The sequence below is a fragment of the Salvelinus sp. IW2-2015 genome, linkage group LG20, assembly GCF_002910315.2.
Source record: "Salvelinus sp. IW2-2015 linkage group LG20, ASM291031v2, whole genome shotgun sequence".
NCBI lineage: Eukaryota > Metazoa > Chordata > Actinopteri > Salmoniformes > Salmonidae > Salvelinus > Salvelinus sp. IW2-2015.
Window position 1 is genome coordinate 60,688,483 of NC_036860.1, and position 22,820 is coordinate 60,711,302.

The 22,820-nt window shown below is 42.2% G+C and overlaps 1 protein-coding gene across 1 annotated transcript in view; it reads left to right on the forward strand.

The window, feature by feature from the left end:
- Positions 1-22,771, forward strand: part of LOC111980774 (tyrosine-protein kinase Fer) — a 34,667-nt gene extending 11,896 nt beyond the window's left edge. Inside the window, 18 exon segments of the mRNA XM_024011754.2 lie at positions 1,186-1,207; positions 1,210-1,355; positions 3,246-3,345; positions 3,600-3,783; positions 4,577-4,714; positions 4,823-4,942; positions 5,150-5,272; positions 6,218-6,407; positions 7,786-7,881; positions 8,578-8,781; positions 9,248-9,370; positions 10,923-10,979; positions 11,131-11,246; positions 11,486-11,580; positions 11,676-11,799; positions 16,813-16,967; positions 17,230-17,352; positions 18,213-22,771. Coding sequence (XP_023867522.2) covers positions 1,186-1,207; positions 1,210-1,355; positions 3,246-3,345; positions 3,600-3,783; positions 4,577-4,714; positions 4,823-4,942; positions 5,150-5,272; positions 6,218-6,407; positions 7,786-7,881; positions 8,578-8,781; positions 9,248-9,370; positions 10,923-10,979; positions 11,131-11,246; positions 11,486-11,580; positions 11,676-11,799; positions 16,813-16,967; positions 17,230-17,352; positions 18,213-18,349 — 2,253 coding nt within the window. The 3' untranslated portion in view covers positions 18,350-22,771.
- The last annotated feature ends 49 nt before the right edge of the window (positions 22,772-22,820 follow it).

The following is a 22,820-nucleotide window of genomic DNA, read 5'->3' on the forward strand; positions in this document are numbered from 1 at the left end:
CTCGCTCCCCCTCAATCTCTCCCTCCATCGCTCGCTCGCTACTCGCCATCTTCATCGCTCGCTCTCGCTCCCTCTCTCTCCTCTCTCCGCTCTCCAGCGTCGCTCTCTCTCGCTCGCTCCCTCCCTCTCTGCTCTCTCTCTCTTTCTCTTCTCTCTCGCTCTCTCTCTCTCCCGCTCTCTCCGCGCGCTCGCTCTCTTCGCTCCTTCCTCTCTCTCGCTCTCTCTCGCTCTCTCTCAGCTCTCTCTCGCTCTCTCTCGCTCTCTCTCGCTCCCTCTCTCTCGCTCCCTCTCTCTCGCTCCCTCTCTCGCTCCTCTCTCTCGCTCCCTCTCTCTCGCTCCCTCCTCTCTCGCTCCCTCTCTCTCGCTCCCTCTCTCTCGCTCCCTCTCTCTCGCCCTCTCTCTCTCTCTCTCTTGCTCTCTCGCTCCCCCTCTCTCGCTCCCTCCCTCGCTCTCTCGCTCCCTCCCTGCTCTCTCGCTCCTCCCTCGCTCTCTCGCCCCTCCCTCGCTCTCTCCTCCCTCCTCGCTCTCTCGCTTCCTCTTCTCGCTCCTCCTCTCTCTCTCGCTCTCCCCTCTCCCTCTCTCTCTCGCTCCCTCTCTATCTCCCTCTCTCTCTCCTCCCTCTCTATCTCCCTCTCATCTCCTTCTCTATCTCCTCTCTATCTCCCTTCGCTCTCTCTCCTCTCTCTCTCTCGCTCGCTTCCTCTCTCTCTCGCTTCCTCTCTCTCTCGCTTCCTCTCTCTCTCGCTTCCTCTCTCTCTCGCTTCCTCTCTCTCTCGCTTCCTCTCTCTCTCGCTTCCTCTCTCTCTCGCTTCCTCTCTCTCTCGCTTCCTCTCCGCTCTCTCCGCTCACTCCCCTCCTCTCGCTCACTCCCCTCTCTCGCTCACTCCCTCTCTCGCTCACTCCCCCTCTGTGCTCCTCCCCTCTCCTCGCTCACTCCCCCTCTTCGCTCATCCTCACCCCCCCACCCCTCTCGTCCCTCCCTCTCGCTCCTCCTCTCGTCACTCCCTTCTCTCTCTCTCTCCCTCTCTCTCTCTCCTCCCTCTCTCGCTCTCTCCCTCCCTCCTCTCTCGCTCTCTCCCTCTCTCTCCACCCTCTCGCTCTCTCCCTCTCTCTCTCTCAATCCGCTCTCTCTCTACCTCTCCCTCTCTTCTATCTTTCTCTTTTCTTCCTCTCCCATCTCTCCAGTCTTGGCCACATGGTCAGCAGACAAACAGCTGAGTCAGATCATGAAGTGTCACGCGGAGGAGCTGAACTCTGGCCTCTGCACAGACTCCACTATGATGATCAAAGACAAGCAGCAGGTTAAGAAGAGCTACCAGAGCATCACCACAGATCGAGTCCGAGAAATGAACAAGGTACTGTAACACACAAAACACACTCACATTTAGCCTAGTATTGACTTTATTGTATGTATAAGGCACACACTTGTGACAGGGTGTTTCACACGTGTGAAAAGGCACTTGTATTGTGGCTAAAATGCTAATCCTGCAGTTAGATCAGGGCATGTTTGTTTTCTTTGACTAGACCAGGTATTCCACACTGGGGTACACACAATAAAAATGTGAATCACATATATACACACAAATATGTATGTGTATACATATGTGTGTGTGTGTGTATATATATTTATAACACACACACACACACACACACACACACTACCGTTCAAAGTTTGGGGTACTTAGAAATGTCCTTGTTTTTGGAAGAAAGCTATTCATTGTCTATTTAAAATAACCACTGCAAACCAGGACAATAGGATATTTTTTAAAGTACTGGACAGTTTTGTGACATCAAATGGACTTTGGTGGTCAAGATGTGTTGGTATCTGTACTGATGGTGCAAAATCCATGACAGGGCGACATAGTGGAGTGGTAACGCGCGTGCAAGCAGTTGCTCCCGACGCCACTTGAGTACACTGCAGCATCCACCGAGAGGCTCTTGCTGCCAAGGGAATGCCTGACAGTTTGAAAGACGTTTTGGACACTACCGTGAAAATGGTTAACTTTGTTAAAGCAAGGCCCCTGAACTCTCATGTATTTTATGCCCTATGCAATGATATGGGCAGCGACCATGTAACACTTTTACAACATACAAAAGTACGCAGGTTATCAAGGGGAAAGTATTGACACGTTTTTTTGGATTGAGAGACAAGCTTAAAGTTTTCTTTACTGACCATAATGTTCACTTGTTTGACCGCTTGCATGATGACGAGTTTCTCACACAACTGGCCTATCTGGGTGATGTTTTTTCTCGCCTGAATGATCTGAATCTAGGATTACAGGGACTCTCCGCAACTATATTCAATGTGCGGGACAAAATTGAGGCTATGATTAATAAGTTGGAGCTCTTCTCTGTCTTCATTAACAAGGACAACACACAGGTCTTTCCATCATTGTATGATTTTTACTGTGTAAATGAACTCAAGCTTACGGACAATGTCAAATGTGATATAGCGAAGCACCTGAGTGAGTTGGGTGCACAATTACGCAGGTACTTTCCCGAAACAGATGACACAAACAACTGGATTCGTTATCCCTTTCATGCCCTGCCTCCAGTCCACTTACCGATATCTGAACAAGAGAGCCTCATCGAAATTGCAACAGGCAGTTCTTTGAAAATTTAATTTAATCAGAAGCCACTGCCAGATTTCTGGATTGGGCTGCGCTCAGAGTATCCTGCCTTGGCAAATCGCGCTGTTAAGACACTGATGCTCTTTGCAACCACGTACCTATTTGAGAGTGGATTCCCGGCCCTCACTAATATGATAACTAAATACAGGCACAGACTGTGTGTGGGAAATGATTTAAGACTGAGACTCTCTCCAATACAACCCAACATTGCAGAGTTATGTGCATCATTTCAAGCACACCCTTCTCATTAACCTGTGGTGAGTTATTCACCATTTTCGATGGACAATTAAGGTTTTATATGTAAGATGGTTAAATAAAGGGCAGACTTATTGATTATTATTATTTGTGCCCTGTCCTATAAGAGCTCTTTGTCATTTCCCATAAGCCGAGTTGTGACAAAACTCACTCATTCTTATGTTTAATAAATGTATCGTATAGTGTGTGTGTGGCAGGCTTACAATGATGGCAAAAAACAACATTTGAGAGTACGCTGACCCTGGTGCTAGAGGGGTATGCAGCTGGAGGTTGAATGTTTGAAGGGGTACGGGACTATAACAAGTTTGGGAACCAATGTACGAGAGGATGTGATGATGTTTCCGATATGGTCTCTCCTAGGTGACAAAAAGCGACCTAGAAAAGTTAAAAGGCACCTACAGACAATTAACAAAGGATGCCCACAGTGCCAAAGAAAAATACAGAGACGCAATGGTGAAAGGTAAGAATTTCTCCTGATTATTTACAGAAGAATATACGTTTAATGTAATGATTCATAGTAGTGCAGTTTATCTTGGAGGAAATATATGAAGTCTTATTCGAGACCAGCTGAAGTGCATCAATACATTAGTCACCAAACCCTGCAGAGGGAGATCATATGACCGACATATCTTGGGCGGCGGATGATGAGGCACAACCATTTTAAACCTCCTCCAGACAAACCAGCAGTACAGCACTTGTTGGGTTTGTTTTCAGGCAAGGAGCCGGAGAAGGCGAGGGAGCGTTACGACAAGGCCACCATGAAGCTTCACAACCTCCACAACCAGTACGTGCTGGCGGTGCGGAGTGCCCAGCTCCACCAGGAGCACTACCACGACACCACGCTGCCCCTCCTGCTCGACTCCCTGCAGAAGATGCAGGAGGAGATGATCAGTGCACTGTGAGTGTGTGTGTGTGTGTGTGTGTGTGTGTGGCTCCAGCAGAGATTAACAAGGGATACACTACGTAAAGATTCATTCAATGAGTTTGAGAATATCTTGAAGGTTAAAGTAGATTAACAAGTAGATTGTGCTTGGCTTCGTTACGTCTCGACCCTTGGGTTGAACCCCGATGATGGTCTAAGGGTTGAAATGTTGAACACACTTGGGTGCATATGCCACTGTGTGCAGTGTTCCTTTTCTGCAGTGTCCATCCTAGACGTCCAGCAGCACACTGCAGGTTATGAGTCATCAGATCTGTGACGCCCTAACAAGTCAGGCGACGTAAACATTCTTTGGAAATTGTAATACGTAAATGAATAACTATTTGCAAGGGTTCTTCTTGGTGTCGCATGGGATTAGATCCCAGATGAGGCTTAATCCCATCATTTCATAGCGATCGTAGGATTACTAGGAGGCGGGGGCACCCTCTCGTTCAGAATGTCCTGCTTAAGCTGTGTTTTTAATCACAACGTTTTTTAAGTCTTAGACAGATGTTAATAACAGGAGAACAATTCAGAGTTCCTCCACTGAAATGATATTTCTGAACTGAGTGAGAAATACAAGGGGTTTTAGAATGACAATGTGTCTATCCCTGTTCATAAACCCGCAGAGCTGTCCATCTGTGTCATCCTCGAGTCACGCAAATGTGTGTTTTTAAACCTTTCATATACTGAGCATACGCTTACCTCAATTTTAACCTTGATTTCTGTATTTAAAAAAAAAATGATTTTCTGACTGTTCCGTCATTTTCAGGAAGGGGATTTTGGAGGAATACAGTGAAATAACCAGTCTCTTAACTGATGAAATAGTGAAAGTCCACAAAGAAATCCACACCTCCATCGACCAAATTGATCCTGTGTCAGAGTATGAACACTTCATTGAGGTTCACAGGTAGGCTTTTAGTTTAAGGCCTTTGAAATGTTACCTTTTTATGCTTCAAMAACAGTACTTTATTTCAATTTCTAATTTTGGTTAACATGAAGTATCATGATCTTCCAGGTCTCCAGAAACCAAAGAACCAAATGTAGAATTTGACGTTTCACTGTTGGAGGAAACCGAGAATCTTCAAGCAAACGAGATCCTATGGAACAATTTGACTGCAGACAGTTTACAAGCGATGTGAGTAGAAAATGTATGAAGGGAGGAGAGTACTGCCCTCATCAACCTTGTCTCGTTCTCTGACGTTTTGAAAAGGTGAGAGGAGGGTGCGAGGAATCAATCCGTACAGCATCTCCTATTGACTAAGGATATAGTGTGTGCCTCTGTTGGCTGACTGATTGTGTCAAAGGTCAGATACACTTTAATCCACTGTATCTCCTTCCGCAGGCTGAAATCCACATCAGATGAGCTGGGCCTCACTCAGCAGAGCCTACGCACCAAGGAGGATCTCATGCAAGACTTGGAAAACAAGCTTGATGAGTCCACCAAAACATGTGAAAAGAAGTCTGAGTACGTTGCTACCATAACAATACAGCTCTAATGATTCTTGCATTCTCGATAAGATTATCTCCCATAGCATGTGTTAGATGTTTTCCTCAATCTCATGGCTTTCAGTTGTACACGTGCCATTAAACAATAACAACAGAGACCATTAGTGACTAGCTTAATAGATTCCAAGTTTGTCGTTGTTTCTAAGAAGCTCGATTGGCCATGATCTAACTCTAGGAGCATGAATGATGTGAAGGTTCATTGAGGCGGACAGGGTACAATAGACAGAGCTATGTCTGTAGCACAGGGCTCAGCACATATTTCAGGGTCTGCTGGATAATCCCCTGTAAGATACGATGATATTATCAGGCCTGTCCAGTCATCCCCATGTGAAGTCTCAGCTACAGGTGTGATTAAGGATGAGGACTGGTTGTATGGCCTAGGCTAGTTTTTATCCTGTCTGAAGTTCTCTTTTTGAAAACATTAATAAAGTGATTAGGACAGTTGAGAAGTTGTTTTTTGTGAAGAATTGTGCGTATAGGTTTTATCCCTTCTGTGGCAAGCATCACTTTTAAAAACGGTCCTCTGCTTCCACAGCAATGTTTGTTGGGTGTTTGACTAAATTGTTTTGAGTGAAATGTCTTCACACCCATTAATCAGAGCACAGAAACAGCTCAGTGCTCACACTGTAGGCTATATATCCCTCTGGTGGAACGCAAACTAGAAAATAATTTTCCACATCCTTGTTCCGAGAGGTGGATTAAGTAGTTGTAATACTGTTTGATTTCAGACTAGCGCCAGAGCCTGACCTCTTTCTCTCTCTCTCTCTCTCTCTCTCTCTTTCCATCTCTGTCTCAATCTCTATCTTTTCACTCTCTCACATTGTCTCTCTCCATCTCTCCGCTTCTCTCTCCCTGTCTCTCACACCACACTCATTCTCTCTTTCCATCTCCCTCCCTCCATCAGTGTGGTGCTGCTGCTCAGTCAYAAGCAGTCTTTGGAGGAGCTGAGGCAAACGGTCCAGTTGTTACGCTGCACAGAAGCCAAGCTGGGCGCCCAGAAGGACCTGCTTGACCACAAGATGCAGGAGAACGAGGGCAAGGAGCCTCCCCCCATGGTCAACTACGAGGACGACGCGCGCTCCGTCAACTCCATGGTGAGTGAGTGGTTATTGTTGTGGAGTTGACCGTTGTTGGTTTTAGAATAGGAAGGATTTACTTGTCAAGTCGGAATCCAATCTGATATGTGATTGTGAACCATGGTGAAACGGAGAACATCAGTGTGGATTCCGGGATATTACTTCCTTTGTAATCAGAAGGAATGCAGCACTTTCCACTCACTGTCCTACTATGAACTTCTCTCTGACCTTTTCAGAGATACTGTATAGCGTCTGTTGATTAAATGTGTTTGCTTGATGATTTTGTTAGCCCTAGATACTTTTGCGGCTGATATTTACTTCTATACACTTACACATACTGGTACTGTGTCAGTTTACTGCTTTCTATTCATTGTATAGTAGTAAGCCAGGATGTTTCTTTGTCTTGTGCTGTCTCCATGAACATACTCATTCAGGAAAATCAGTGGGTTTTAATCTAAAGGACACTGTTGTGCTGTCTCCATGAACATACTCATTCAGGCAAATCAGTGGGTTTTCATCTAAAGGACACTGTTGTGCTGTCTCCATGAACATACTCATTCAGGCAAATCAGTGGGTTTCATCTAAAGGACACTGTTGTGCTGTCTCCATGAACTACTCATTCAGGCAATCAGTGGGTTTCATCTAAAGGACACTGTTGTGCTGTCTCCATGAAACATACTCATTCAGGCAAATCAGTGGGTTTTACTAAAGGACACTGTTGTGCTGTCTCCATGAACATACTCATTCGCAAATCAGTGGTTTTCATCTAAAGGACACTGTTGTGCTGTCTCCATGAACTACTCATTCAGCCAAATCAGCTGGGTTTTCATCTAAAGGACACTGTTGTGCTGTCTCCATGAACATACTCATTCAGGCAAATCAGTGGGTTTTCATCTAAAGGACACTGTTGTGATGAATCTTTGAACTTTCATTAAAACAATTTTTTACTTTTCTCATCAATTGTCACTGAAATGTCGATCTAAAAATAGATGTATCTCTGTGTCAATCATGTTCCTGTTTAAAACCAGTGGTGTCGTTATAAACCAGCTCAGAAGAAAAACACTGATAAACATTGCATACCAGTTTTCCACTGGTTTAGTCATTTCAGTGAAATGGGAAACATGTTTCACCAACGTTGAGATATTTGGCTTTGAATGGAGCAGTGTATGAGTGTAAGATAAAAAGCATTTTGTTGACTGCAGTATGTGGTAGATGATATGGGGGTGCTGTTGAGCCTCTCAACTCTAGCTCTCTCTGCAGAGAGTTGGGTGAGCAGAGGAGGGCAGTGTAAGCACATTGTCATAGCTATAAACCTCTATACACTATAGTAGAGTGTATTCAGCTTGCTCAACTGTTTATTCTCAACACATTTTCAACCATATGTCTMTATTTTCAGGACAAAGGCAAAGACAGGACATCAAAGTTTGACACCTTGCGTCATTCCTTAGCCGGCATCCTCCGCTCTCCCAAATCAGTCCTTGGCTCATCATCGGTAAGTTCTGAAGTCTGTTAAAAAAAACAGGTTTTAAAAGTATTGTGTTCTTGTGTAGTGAGTGTGGAAACTTATCCTGTGTGTTAGCAATTGATGTTCTTCAATAACACAGACCCCAAAACAAATCAGGGGGAGAAAAATAGGTTTATTTGAGAAGGACAAATCAAGATGTTATGCTGGTAGGTAGATGTTCAGTCTCCTCTGTCCTCAGCATTTCTCCACTGAACAAAGGAACAGGGTGCCATTTCTAACCCTACACCCTAGCCTGGGGTTTACGAATCAGAAGTCCTTGCAGTACCACTGGGCCAATGGCCAAATAACCAGTATCCTGCTCCCGACTCAATGTACAGACCAATGACAACGTGGTACACGTAGCTCTGAGTTCAGGAGTGACATTCCACAGATTCTAAACAGCTGTTGAACTGAAACCCAACTCCTATTTAAATTGACAATTCCCTATTGACCATTAATTCTAGTACTCTCATCCTCTGCGTTGTGTATTTATCTTCAAAATATTCTTATATGTGTATTATACATATTGCATCCAAATTGTGCCTGTTTGATCTGAGTGGAGTGACAGATCTTATAGCTCTCTTGACTGGCAATTGAACAGGAATTGTTGATTGATCCCTAACTTTCATTATCATATCATTATATATCATCATGTCATATCATTCCATTGTGCGTATCCAGCAGTTTTTCGACGTGATCCCAACTAGTGAGAAGCCCCTGGGGGACCAGGAGTGGTACCATGGGGCCATCCCCAGGACCGAGGCCCAGGAGCTGCTCAAAGAGCAGGGAGACTTCCTGGTCCGGGAGAGCCACGGCAAGCCTGGCGAGTACGTCCTGTCTGTCTTCTCAGAGGGACAGCGGAGACACTTCATCATCCAGTTTGCAGACGTGAGTTCTACTAGTTCAGTTCTGAATAAACTAAAGGTGTTTCTTAGCCTGGTCCAAGATCTGTTTGAGTCATGTTTGGCATGACAAGGAGTTGACATGATGGCACAAACTGATCTGAGACCAGGTGTTTGTCTCATTGCAGAGCCACTAGGTTTCAGCAGTAAAAGAGACAAAATATAAAGGTGTAGTCAGGTATATTTGATGTGATGTGCGTCAGCCAATGGTTGCTTTGTGTCTGTTACTAAGATACAGAGACGAGAGATCACAGGCACCTTGGTGGAAACGGAAATTAATTGGCAAGGAATTCTATGGTTGATGTGTATTTAATTTAATTTGTTCAGATGACAGCTACTAGTAATTGCTTGTAAAGTTGTTTCCGTAACACAAAAGATGATGATTCGAAAAGCTTCCAACTCAACTTTGTAATTAATCAATCCCATGCTGTCTGCCTCCTCTTTGTCCACAGAACCAGTATCGTTTTGAAGGCACTGGCTTCCCGACCATTCCTCAGTTAATTGAACACCATTACACTTCAAAGCAAGTTATTACCAAGAAGTCTGGGGTGGTGCTTTTAAACCCAGTCGTCAAGGTAAAACATATTTCCTCTCCTATCTATGTTCATACACCCTGTGATTCAGATCTAAAGTCAATGAGTGGTCTCACAACAGGGTTGGGAATGTAATTATTGCTAAAGCCATCAAGCTGTCATGGAGGCCTTTAATCACACTGTGAAACTCATCAACATGCTTAGGTTGTTCATTATCTTGTGGTGTTTGTGGCAGGAGGCTAATAGATGGTCAGGAATAAGCCCTTCTGACATCAACTAAATATTTTTGTTTGAATCAGTAAAGTGCTGTGATCACAGTTGAACAACTTTTTGTTGGAAGTTCTAACTACAATCWTTTTTTTTTTTATCAAACWTTTTTTTTAAACTCTAATGTATTAGAATAGAGCTTCTCAGACGGTTACAATACCAGTTACAATACCAGGTTGTTCTCTTTTGAATCACAGTGATCATACTGTGCTCCAGAAGACGCCTTGCTATTTTACCCGTTGACAATGGTAGTGATGGGGAAAAAATATGTGCAGTAAAATATCAGGTTATTATTTTTGACAACCTATATCGTATRGTTTTGACAATATGGCAATATAATTTTTGCGCTGGTTGGCTGTACCTGCACCAGAGCTCCAGTATGTTCTCCATATTCTTTTTAAATAAGGATCCAATTTGCTTTCAGCACTTTTATTTCCATGCCTGATCAAAACTTGTTTTCTCATGGCTCTCATCCCTCAGCAGCAGACATATGGTGAGTGATGCGATTGGAACGTCGAATCGCAGTAAAATCACAGTATTGTATCGCAATACATATAGAATCGTGAGAATCGCAATACATATCGTATCGCCACCTAAGTATCATGATAATATCGTATCGTGAGGTCCCTGGCAATTCACTGCCCTAATTGACAGTATTAACTCCTGGTTTCCAGACCTGTATGATGTTTTTCAGGACACATTTGTCATGTATAATAGTGCAAATGTCTTTTTAATATCCGCTCTGTGTTGCAAAAATAGGCCAACACTGTCAATAGCCAGGTTTAATCATAGAGAAGACCTCGAGTCCTCTTCAGCTAGCCTGCTGGTGATGAACATAATGGTGTTTTAATTGCCTCAGCCATCACCAACACGGGGCTAATGGTTGTTGTCATTACTACTGTAATGGATCTGCTGAAGCCTAGGAATAATAAGTGTTTTTAAATGCTCTTTCTTCAAGCACTTCATGGCAAAGCGGTGAAATTTGACCATTAGGGACCACCTCGCTCTTGGAAGAATGCGATTTGGATTTGATCATTGTGTTATTGGATGAGACTGGCCATTGGAATGTTATGTTGAGCTGGGCCAAAGATGGAAAGACTTTGAAATTATTTTCCCTTCTCTGATGTTTTTGAGGCATCAAGGTCTTTTGTGGTTGATTTTTTTTGTTGTTGTAATTGTGCCTCGGATTATAGTCATTCTGAATATAAAGTAGTCGGTCGGTGCTCCAATGTTACACAGTAGCTTTTGTATGGTTTTCATTGTACTGTTTGTGGATGTTCTGTGTCTTGTGTTTACAATTGCCTATGTTTTGTTCCATCTTTTGTAGGATAAAAAATGGATACTCAACCATGAGGATGTTACTCTTGGAGAGCTTCTTGGCAAAGTGAGTGATTTTAGATATCCTTTTCATTTTCACTACATCTGTAGGACAGATATTATCTTGGATTAGTTTTGACATTCATCATCATTGATGTCAATATATGTTTGATTAAACCAAGTTCTGTTACTGTATCTCTGTTTTTCTTTGTTCTTAGGGCAACTTTGGTGAGGTATTTAAAGGAACATTGCGGGACAAGACTCCTGTGGCAGTCAAAACATGTAAAGAGGATCTTCCACAGGAGCTGAAGATTAAGTTCCTATCAGAAGCCAGGTTAGATGACAAAATCACATTTTTATTTGTCACATGCGCCAAATGTCCTAGTTCCTATCGAGCCAGGTGAGAAGATGAAGATGAAAATGTCTGCTGTCAATCATTTGCAGGTCCCATCGAGTACCTTGAAACGTCTGTTCACTCATCTAACATTATTTCACTTCACACGCTTTTAATCTGGTGATTAGAGATTTGACAGTTATGTAATTATCTCATACTGGTACTTTCTTGATCTACAGGATCCTCAAACAATATGACCACGCAAACATTGTGAAGCTGATAGGCGTCTGCACACAACGACAGCCTATTTACATTGTGATGGAGCTAGTGTCAGGTAAATCCAGTAGCATAACTTTTTAGGACTCAATTGTAGTGTGTTTACAACACTGTGTTACAAATGTGAATATACATTTTATATCCTATTTGAAGGAGGGGACTTCTTGTCGTTTCTACGGAAGAAGAAGGAAGACCTGAAGACCAAACAGCTGGTGAAGTTTTCATTAGATGCTGCTGCAGGAATGGCTTACCTCGAGCTCAAAAACTGCATCCACAGGTATGGAGATCTTCACCTTGTTTTAGCGTTGTCAACATCAATCTGAAATATTGTATGTTTATTCTTCTCCATAGAGTATTCCAACTAGGGCTAGGCGACATAGCCAAAATATCATATCACAATATTTGTTCAAATTTGGGATGGTATTTTATGTTTTTTAATATTAAAAGTTCTAAATATACTTGGAGTAGTTTATAACCCTAGGGTGGCAACACAGCAATTGTAAGTGATTTCAATTTGGCTTTCTTCATTCTCCATTTACAGTTCATTCCAACTTCAAACAAAAATCATGTTCAGTGTTTTCCTCAATTTCTGCATTTCCTACACTTTTGTTATCATTTCCACACGTTGCCACGRAGGGCTGCATGAAAAGGACAAAAATCTAGGCCTAGTGAATTTGTGAACTGTTGGAATCGTGGAAATATAATGATTATTCAAATTTTATAGTGGGCAGCACCTTGAATACATTGTTGTTTGACATGAGAACGAATGAATAAACCAGGGATGAATTATTGAGAGGGAAGGAACCAAAGTGTTTCCAGGGGAATCTAATTAGATGTTACATTGCATGTTTTCTGTCCTCATGTAGCTAGCTAACATATGCATGCTTCGCTTATAGAGAGAAATAGTAATGGCATCTTTTTGTAGGCCCTAACTCAACCATGGCTCGTTGGTCAAAGCCTATGGGGAAATTAATGGAGTTTTTAAATAAATAGGGGTGTGAACGCTAAAACGTTTAAACAAAGTTGGGATCCTTAGTGTTAAGAAAAATCCCTAAACGAAAACAATGTTTTTTTCCCTTCACTTAAAATCACAGTTCAGTTATCACAAAACATGATTTTCTTGTTATAGCCAATAGGCTATAAAGGCCTGGGGAAGTTGTGTAATTCACATACAACCAGAGAGGAAGAGACTACTTGGTGTATTTGCAAGGTTTGTAAAACAAGACATTACGAGATGCAGATTACCAAAACATATGAGCACGCTTTTGCCTTCTGCCTCTCTCCTTTACTCTGGCTTGCCTGCTCTGTCTCTTCMCTAAGGCTGCAAGTGTGTGTTCAGTCTAGCGGTCATACATATTTAATAGTACCGTTATTCTGCATTGTAAATTGATGTGGAATCTTTCGAAGAGTCTGCAAATTTTCTGTTATCGTGTTAAAGGAAAACCCGAGGTTGCAATTTAAACGTTAAGCAAAATTGTCCCTTTGTCACATCTCTAGTGGTAAACACAGGCTTAGGAGATATACGTTTTGTTCTATGAGTTCATCTTCATCAGCTAACGTACATTTTTGTGAATTTTGAAGCATTTATGTTCTTAAAAAAGCACAAAGCACACCAATGCTTCATAAAGATCATGTTAACTGACTAATATTATCTCATAGAACAAAATGTATAAGATCTCCTAAGCCTGTGTTAACCTCAGACCTTATTTTGGGGGTTTATCCAAAAAAAACTATTCTTTGCCCATAGAGATGGCTGAATGAACCAGAGGTAACTGATTTCCGGGTTTTAGAACTAAAAGCTGGCYAACTCTATTCCTCTCTGATTTAGACGATGCCGTTGCACAAACAACATGCTTGTCTAGACCTACACCAGCACTGGTACCAAAGTTTGATAACTAAACCAAGATAGACCACAGCCCGTTGTTTCAAATGGGAACACATAAGTCATAGTTGGCAGAACAAGCAAGGAGCTGGGCAGAGCCAAGCACGAGTTTGCGAGATCCTATTGGCTCATTGTAGCGTACATTTGCATATTTCGTTTAGGGACTCCTTCTCGCCATGGACTCCTTCTAAATATCGCCAATTTTTTTTWAACTTTAGGGTAAAGTTGACAACTTAGTCCACTCTGTTCGTAACAGATTCTAGTTTTGGGAAGAGAACTGTGTTGAGATCAAATGTTTAATCGAAATCCAGCATCTCCCACTGCCTGACACTTGGCTTCGTGGAAACGCTAAGCGGATACATATACATCCGGTGAAATATCTGTTTACCATGCTATATTAGCTAGCTACGTTTTCTGATTCTCTAAGTACATTTAGCAAGCTAGCTAGCAAGCCAGCTAATGAACAATTAGCATTAGTGGCTAACACAATTGATTTTATCCACAAGGCACAACTTGCTAAGAAAAGACAAACTAGCAGACGGTAGTTTGCAGGCAGTAAGGTACACACATTAATAGGGTAACTATAGAAAGCTTGTGGTAATCAGCATTGTTGTCACCAATATCTTGTTGCATCTATCTGACCYTGCAGACTGCAGAGTGAATGGTAAGAAAGTGCTCGTGACTCCGTGGTTGAGCAACCACATGCTCTCCCTGAGTGACAGGGGGCAGGGCTTGGTGTGGGAAGCAGGAGGGCAGGTAGAAAAGAAGACTCAAGTAGCAAACGGAGTAAAAGATAAAAACGGACAGAGTTGCATATCACATTTAACAAACCAAACATTGAAATACCATTATAGATGGTAAAGTAAAAGCCCAAACCAGTCCATGCATTAATACTGGTATGTAGTAAAATACGATATACAGCCCTAATTCCAACAAATAGCCCTATCTGTCTAATGTTCAAGAGATTGCTCATGCTTTGAATAGAATTTCAGTTAAGTTCTTATTTTTACTTCTATATATGACACACAACTTCATACATGAAGCTATTCTTAACCTAGCATGAAGCCTACTAGGCTGGTCATGGCTCACGTCAACACCATTATCCCAGAATCCCTAGTCCCACTCCAATTTGCATACTGCCCCAACAGATCCACAGATGATGCAATCTCTATTGCACTCCACACTGCCCTTTCCCACCTGGACAAAAGGAACACCTATGTGAGAATGCTATTCATTGACTACAGCTCAGCGTTCAACACCGTAGTGCCCTCAAAGCTCATCACTAAGCTAAGGACCCTGGGACTAAATACCTCCCTCTGCAACTGGATCCTGGACTTCCTGACGGGCCGCCCCCAGGTGGTAAGGGTAGGTAACAACACATCTGCCACGCTGATCCTCAACACGGGGGCCCCTTAGGGGTGCAGGCTCAGTCCTCTCCTGTTCACCCATGACTGCATGGCCAAGCACGACTCCAACACCATCATTAAGTTTACCGATGACACAACAGTAGGCCTGATCACCGACAACGATGAGATGAGATGAAACGGCCTGTAGGGAGGAGGTCAGAGACCTGGCAGTCTGGTGCCATGATAACAACCTATCCCTCAACGTGATCAAGACAAAGGAGATGATTGTGGACTACAGGAAAAGGAGGACCGAGCACGCCCCCATTCTCATCGACAGGGCTGTAGTGGAGCAGGTTGAGAGCTTCCAGTTCCTTGGTGTCCACATTACCAACAAACTAGAATGGGGGTAGTGCCTTTGGCTAAGCTTCCTACCATCCAGGACCTTTATACCAGGCGTTGTCAGAGGAAGGCCCTAAAAATTGTCAAAAACTCCAGCCACCCTAGTCAGACTGTTCTCTCTGCTACCACGCGGTACCGGAACGCCAAGTCTCTAGGTCCAAAAGGCTTCTTAACAGCTTCTACCACCAAGTCATAAGACTCCTGAACATCTAATCAAATGGCTACCTGGACTATTTGCATTGTCCCCCCCCASCCCCATTTTATGCTACTGCTACTCTCTGTTTGTTATCTATGCATATAGTCACTTTACCTCTACCTACATGTACATATTACCTCAATTCCCTTAACTAACCGGTGCCCCTGCACATTGACTCAGTACCGGTACCCCCTGTATATAGCCTCACTACTGTTATTTTTTTGTTGCTCCTTAATAATTTTTATATTACATTTATTTATTATTCAGTTTTATTTTAGTAAATCATTTTTTCATAACTGCATTGTTGGTTGGGCTTGTAAGTAAGCATTTCACTGTAAGGTCTACACCTGTTGTATCCGGTGCATGTGACAAATAACATTTTATTTGATTTACAAATCTAACTGAATTTAAACCCCATGAAATGTCTTCCCCTCTGTAATGCCAGAAGGCCCCCTAAAGTAAGATATGTGAGGGGACAACATGTATCTCTCTCTGCTTAATGCAGTTTACAACACTGTCACCTTTGATGGTAACACACCAAGCCCTGAGCCATATCTCTCTATCCAGGCCAATTTGAGATTGTGTTTTCGGGTGAAAACTAGTATTTCCAGCAAGCCAGACAGTCGCAAGAAGAGKGAGAGAGAGAGGTGCTGCAGCTGCAGCTGCAATCAGTCTTCCATTTATCTCAGCACAGCGGGGCTATCAAATCATCTCCGGTGCATTGCTCTTACTTATCTCACCGGGGCCAGTCTCCCTGAGTGACAGCCTAATTTAGCCCAACTCTGTGGCTCGGTGCCGGCAGTCAGCAGAAATGACAGGAGAAGCGCTTTGAAAGATACCGGCGTAGCTGTAGGCCTCTTCTCACAGAGGGGCTGCAGATGAGGGCTATGAAATTGAAATGGGAGGGATGCAGGGTGCAATCTGTCCTGCGAGTGTGTACACATGGATGTCGCACCCACGCATATACGGGGCATACACACTTTCACATACTTACACACACAACCCTGTAGTGTACACACACATACCGGGTCATCCCAGCCCCCTGCAGCAGGGCCAACCAAATCTGGTGGATTACTTTTGTCTCTGCAAAGTAGAAATGTTCACATGATCAGATTACAGACAGTATGGTGACCTTAACATGGACAGTGGTAGTGGAGCTCCCCATCTGTTAAAAATAGGGTTGGTTTTAGGTGTCCTGATTGCCTACTATTTCAGTCATTTATTTCATGGCATATTGTTAATATGAAAATGTTAATGTCCATGATGAGTATTACTTCTCTATTTTATACTTAACACTTATTTTTCTTAAAACTGCAATGTTGGTTAAAGGAATGTAAGTAAGCATTTCACTGTAAGGTCTACACCTTTGTAATCGGCACATGTCCCAAATAAACATTTGTCGGAGGAGGATGGAGGGAGAATGGAAGTGAAATGATATTATTATCCCTCCCCCTGTCCATCCTTTAGGGATCTGGCGGCTAGGAACTGTCTGGTGGGAGAGAGCAACCTGCTGAAGATCAGCGACTTTGGGATGTCGAGACAAGAGGACGATGGGATCTACTCGTCGTCTGGCCTCAAACAGATCCCCATCAAGTGGACGGCTCCAGAGGCTTTGAATTATGGTAAACTGGAGGGCCTTTCTTTTTCACCAATTTCTTTATCAAAGCTCCAAATAGATTTATAGGTTAATGGCAACATAGGCCTTACCCCTTAAAGGGTAACTACTGTAGAAATAACTCTCAATAACCATGTTCTTTTGGGAGTATATGATTTGTAGCTCTGCAGGAGGTAGCATAGTTTGATCAATTCTTCTTGATGACACAGCATTTCTTCTTCAATACTTGATGGCTGAGACAGTGGGGTTGTGTTTGGTCGTTGTTCCAGGGAGATACAGCTCGGAGAGTGATGTGTGGAGTTTTGGCATCCTCCTATGGGAAACGTTTAGTCTAGGAGTGTGTCCTTACCCAGGGATGACCAACCAGCAGGCCAGAGAGCAAGTGGAGAAAGGTAAGAAGACATCCCTCCAAGGGTTCAGAGTGTTGTGTTGATCTCCCTTATTGCCAGCATATCTCTATTAGCCTGGTAGCCAGATCTGTTTGTGCTTTAGCCAACTCCTCTGTTGCTTATTGTCAGGCCAGTAGACAGAGGTGTATGTTCTCCAGTATTTTTTTTAACCTCTTGACAAGCTCATTCATAAGTGAACCCTCCCTCAGTCGTCAACAGATTGTACCTTACGATTTTTCCTGTTGTGAGGGTCTTGCTAATGATATAAGACGGCACAACACTCACTACATGGCCAAAATTATGTGGACAGCCATTCAAATTTGTGGATTATGCTATTTCAGCCACATCCGTTGCTGACAGGTATCAAATTGAGCACACAGCCATGCAATCTCCATAGACAAACATTGACAGTAGAATGGCCTTACTGAAGAGCTTACCTTTGCAACAAGTCAGTTTGTCAAATTTCTGCCCTGCTAGAGCTGCCCTGGTCAACTGTAAGTGCTGTTATTGTGAAGTGGAAACAGAACGGGATCACTTAGCGCGTAAAAAATCGTCTGTCCTCGGTTGCAACACTCACTACTGAGTTCCAAACTGTTCCAAACTGCCTGTGGAAGTAACGTCAGCATAAGAACTGTTCGTCTGGATGAGAGAACTCAAAGGATTACTTTAAGGGGTTGTCTCTGTCCTTTTGCATTGGAGTTGGCCCTATAGAGACAATTACTTTAACTACAAGAAGTCATGAAGAGAACTGCGTTGGATGGTCATTTGTTCTCTAAACTTATACCCCTGATTATACTGCCTCGATCCATCTTAGGAAATTAACTGACATTTTCCCTCTGTCTGTCTCCCCCCCCCCATCTTAGATTACAGAATGTCCTGTCCAACAAAGTGCCCTGAGGAGATTTACAAAGTCATGCAGAAGTGCTGGGAGTACAAACCTGAAAATCGGCCAAAGTTCGCCGACCTTCAGAAAGAACTGGCCTCGATCAAGAAGAAATAGCAGCCTGGTAGGGGAAGGTGGACCAGGTCATGTCATCACATCCAGGGGATCACCCCCTTACAACCTGAGAGAAACACCACAGAACGTTACAGCCTTGATGCTACTTGTCGTGATTGTACTCACGATGTATACTTTGTCACAAAATCACTGTGTTATTTGCCTAGGCAACTGTTTTGAGCCATTATCAAGGAGAGAGATCTCTGCTTAGCTTGGATCATTGTCAAAATATGACAGTATTATTTTTTTAAACCTGGTGTTCCTTTATTTCTGTTCCTTTCTCTTACTGAACCTCTGCAACTAAAGGTGTTTTGAGACATAACCACGCAAACATGTGTACAATAGATACAATTCATCATGCTCCATTGCACTTCTGTCGTTTTGCTATTGGTCATCACTCGGGCATAGCCACGCTAATGAGAAATGTCACAATTTCTAGTTTTTTTTTTAGGGCCCTGAGTTTGGTCCTGTTAAGGTTAGATGAGTAATATGACTTGAAAATGCAAAGCAGTCTGGTGCTCCGTGTAGCCGTGCAACGTCTAAAAAAGACTGTCTAGATGCACTCCGTAGCTCATTTCAGTCTTCAGAGACAGATGGGGTTTGAGAACCAGTTCCTACCCAAGGATGTAACAGTTTATACCTAAGGGTATAGTGTCCTGTTTTTGTCTCGAGCTTGACTTTTRGACATTCAGCAAGAAGTTTCTTCTTCTTCCTGTGAAGTCTTATTGTGATGTGACAGTTTGATTTGAGATCTGTGAATCATTTCTGTCCTAAGATTTCGTAAAGTATTCTCTTTTTGCCCACTATTTAATGTAGAAAACCTTTGAGTAAAACATACAAGGATAAGTGCAATTTGTGACACCCTTTTCCTATAATTGTTTGGGCTTTGTAATGTAGAAATATTGCAATAAGGCCATTTATTTAGAATTAATATAATTTTACTTAGAATTATTAAATGTTTCAGACCCTCCAGAATGCTGACTATTTTCTACGTTTTGGTCTCTGTTGTTACAAGCTCAATACTCATAATTTGAGAATTAGAATGTACCATAACTGTACTATCTGACTTGAAATGTGAATTTAGCATTTTGTGTCAAAAACAATCCGCTTTTACATAGCTACGAGAGTTTTAAGGAGCTCCATTTTTCATGTATTCATTTMTGTGGTATTTTTTTACTTCCATTTAAAAATAAAAATAAACTACTGTTCTAAATCGTTGATAGACATGCATTCAGCAATGAACAGTGAACTTGTTTTCATTAAGTATACTTAGGGCCAGGAGTTGTATCTGACCATGCGACATGACCTAGAGAGAACTCTGGGGCCTAGTCTATACCTATGGTCTACAGTTTTCCTGGCAAGGTAATTCTCCGGTCCCTAATATAGTATATTCGCTATTCCAGCCACTCCTGTATGATATAATTTCTCTGAGGGTGCCATGTTGTTTCTATGTCAACCAAGCTCCTTGCCATTTGTGCTGACAGCCCAAGCGTGTCTTCAAAACATCTTCTGTGAAGTAACACGTCACATCCATCCATCACTTTCACTCCTATTAGAATGATGGAACTCTTGTCTTTCAAAAAACATTCCTCCTGTATTTTGTAAATACTTGTAGATGCTATAACTTTTATTTTATGCAAATGTAGGTCACGTTTTGTGTGTTTCTCTATTGGAAGTGTTTCTTCCAATGATTTATTCGATAAAGAAAACATTTTCTATGTTTTGCTTCTGAATCTGCATGATTGTTTGTACATTTTTAGTATATGTATAAAAGATTTTTGGAAAGATCCTCTTTCCTATCCATTATACAATGTCTCCTGCTCATCTATCCTGTATCCTCATCTTACTGTGTCACAAATTACACCCTATTCCCTATATAGTGCACTTATATGCCAAAGGTAGTACATTATATGGTGAATAGGGTGTCATTTGAGACACAGGCTTTGGTTCGTTGACAGGAGTAACAGTTATTTTCTTCATTTCTCCAGTCAAATTACCTCCTGATATTTAAAGAAATGTTTTGCAACCTAGTAAGAAAAAGGTSTAGAATGAATAGGCGAAGGGAGCTTACATCTTAACTACTGGTTGATGAGCACAAGATATTTCTGTTTAACACATTTGAAAAGCATACACCTTTTTCAGCAACTCTTATTTATTTGAAACACTTAAATAGTATGAGTATTTTATATTAATTTGTCTCCTGTTAGTGTATTAAAATATTTGCCAGMTTTTTGTTTTTATAGAATTTGTTCTATGGTTAAAATTGTTTTCTATTTTTATTCTTCTCATGCAAAGTGACAAAGTCTAGATTTCCCCACGAGTAGTTAAAAATCTGCTCTACATTACTGGCCAATACATGATACAGACCATTATTACACTTGTGTTGAATGGAATTGTCTTTGTTTGTCACTCATTTGTTTTTGAGTGAAAGTGTATTTAAGCTTCACAATTCAATGTGAAAGTATTGTGCTGCATTAACGTTAGCATTCCGGTATGTACTCCAAGACCAGCTTCACAGCATTTGAAGGTGCAGTGCCTTCGAAAAGTATTCATACCCCTCGACTTTTGACATTTGTTACGTTACAGCCTTATTGTTTAATGGATTAAATAAATCCTCTCAGCAATCTACACACAATAACCCATATTAACAAAGCAAAAACAAGTTTTTACATTTTTTTGCCAATTATAAATAAACAACTTATTTACATAAGTATTCAGATCCTTTGTTATAAGACTTGAAATTGAGCTCAGGTGCATCCTGTTTCCATTGATGATCCTTGATTACTCTACAACTTGGAGTCCACTTGAGGTCAATTCAATTGATTGGACATGATTTGGAAAGGCACACAACCGTATATAAGGTCCCACAGTTGACAGAGCAAAAACCAAGCCATGAAGTCGAAGGAGTTGTCCGTAGAGCTCAGAGACAGGATTGTTTCGAGGCACAGATCTGGGGAAGGGTACCAAAAATGTCTGCAGCATTGAAGTTCCCAAAGAACACAGTGTCCTCCATCATTCTTAAATGGGAGAAGTTTGGAACGACCACCACTCTTCCTAGAGCTGGCCGCCCGGACATACTGAGAAATCGGAGAAGGGCCTTGGTCAGGGAGGTGATAAAGAACCCGATGGTCACTCTGACAGAACTCCAGTGTTCCTCTGTGGAGATGGGAGAACCTTCCAGAAGTACAACCATCTCTGTAGCACTCCACAAATCAGGCCTTCATGGTAGTGGCCAGATGAAAGCCATTCCTCAGTAAAAAGCACATTACAGCCCGCTTGGAGTTTGCCAAAAGGCACCTAAAATATTCTTAGACCATGAGAAACACAATTCTCTGGTCTGATGAAACCAAGATTGAACCTTTTGGCCTGAATGCCAAATGTCACGTCTGGAGGATACCTGGCACCATCCCTACGGTGAAGCATGATGGTGGCAGTATCATGCTGTGGGGATGTTTTTCAGCCGGCAYGGACTGGGAGACTAGTCAGGATCGAGGGAAAGGTGAACGGAGCGATCCTTGATGAAAACCTGCTCCAGAGCGCTCAGACTGGGGCGAAGGTTCACCTTCCAGCAGGACAACGACCCTAAGCACACAGCCAAGACAACGCAGGAGTGGCTTCAGAACAAGTCTCTGAATGTCCTTGAGTGGCCCAGCCAGAGCCCGGTCTTGAACCTGATCAAACATCTCTCGAGAGACCTGAAAATAGCTGTGCAGCGACGCTCCCCATCCAACCTGACAGAGCTTGAAAAGAATGGGAGAAACTCCCCAAATGCAAGTGTTCCAAGCTTGTCGCGACACCCAAGACTCAAGGCTGTAGTCACTGCCAAAGGTGCTTCAACAAAGTACTGAACACTTATGTAAAGTTTATAAATTACCTGTTTTTGCCTTTGCCTTGTCATTATGGGGTATTGTGTGTGTGTAGATTGATGAGGATTTTTTTTTTTTACATTTAAAAAGCTGTAATGTAACAAAATGTGGTTAAAGTCAAGGGGTCTGAATACTTTCCAAATGCACTGTATGTGCATTACTGAGCTTTTTTCCTAAAGCATATTGTTTTTTAATGTGTGTGTCAGACTGTAATTTAAAGAGCTGGGATATTTATTGCCACAACAGACCTTATTGATTGCACTTTTGGCCATGTTAAAGACACACAATAGTACTGTTGTGTTTAGCCCAACATGCTTCCCTATGAATAAAGACCATATCTAAAGTAACAAGTGAACACTGGATTTCAATGAGTATCACATTATTATAGTTAGCCCATATTATCTAGTAAGAATTACTGTAGCTAGTGTGGTTGTATTTGAAAAATGTCCTTAAATGTGTTTGCTATTACACACCTGTATGCCCCTTGTTAGATTTAGCTTTCACAATCATGTCCTGTCATTGTTTATACTGTGTACTTGCAATAAAAAACATTATTGGCTCTTTGAATTCAACAGATCATGTTATTTCTGATTTGGGAAGGTGGAGAA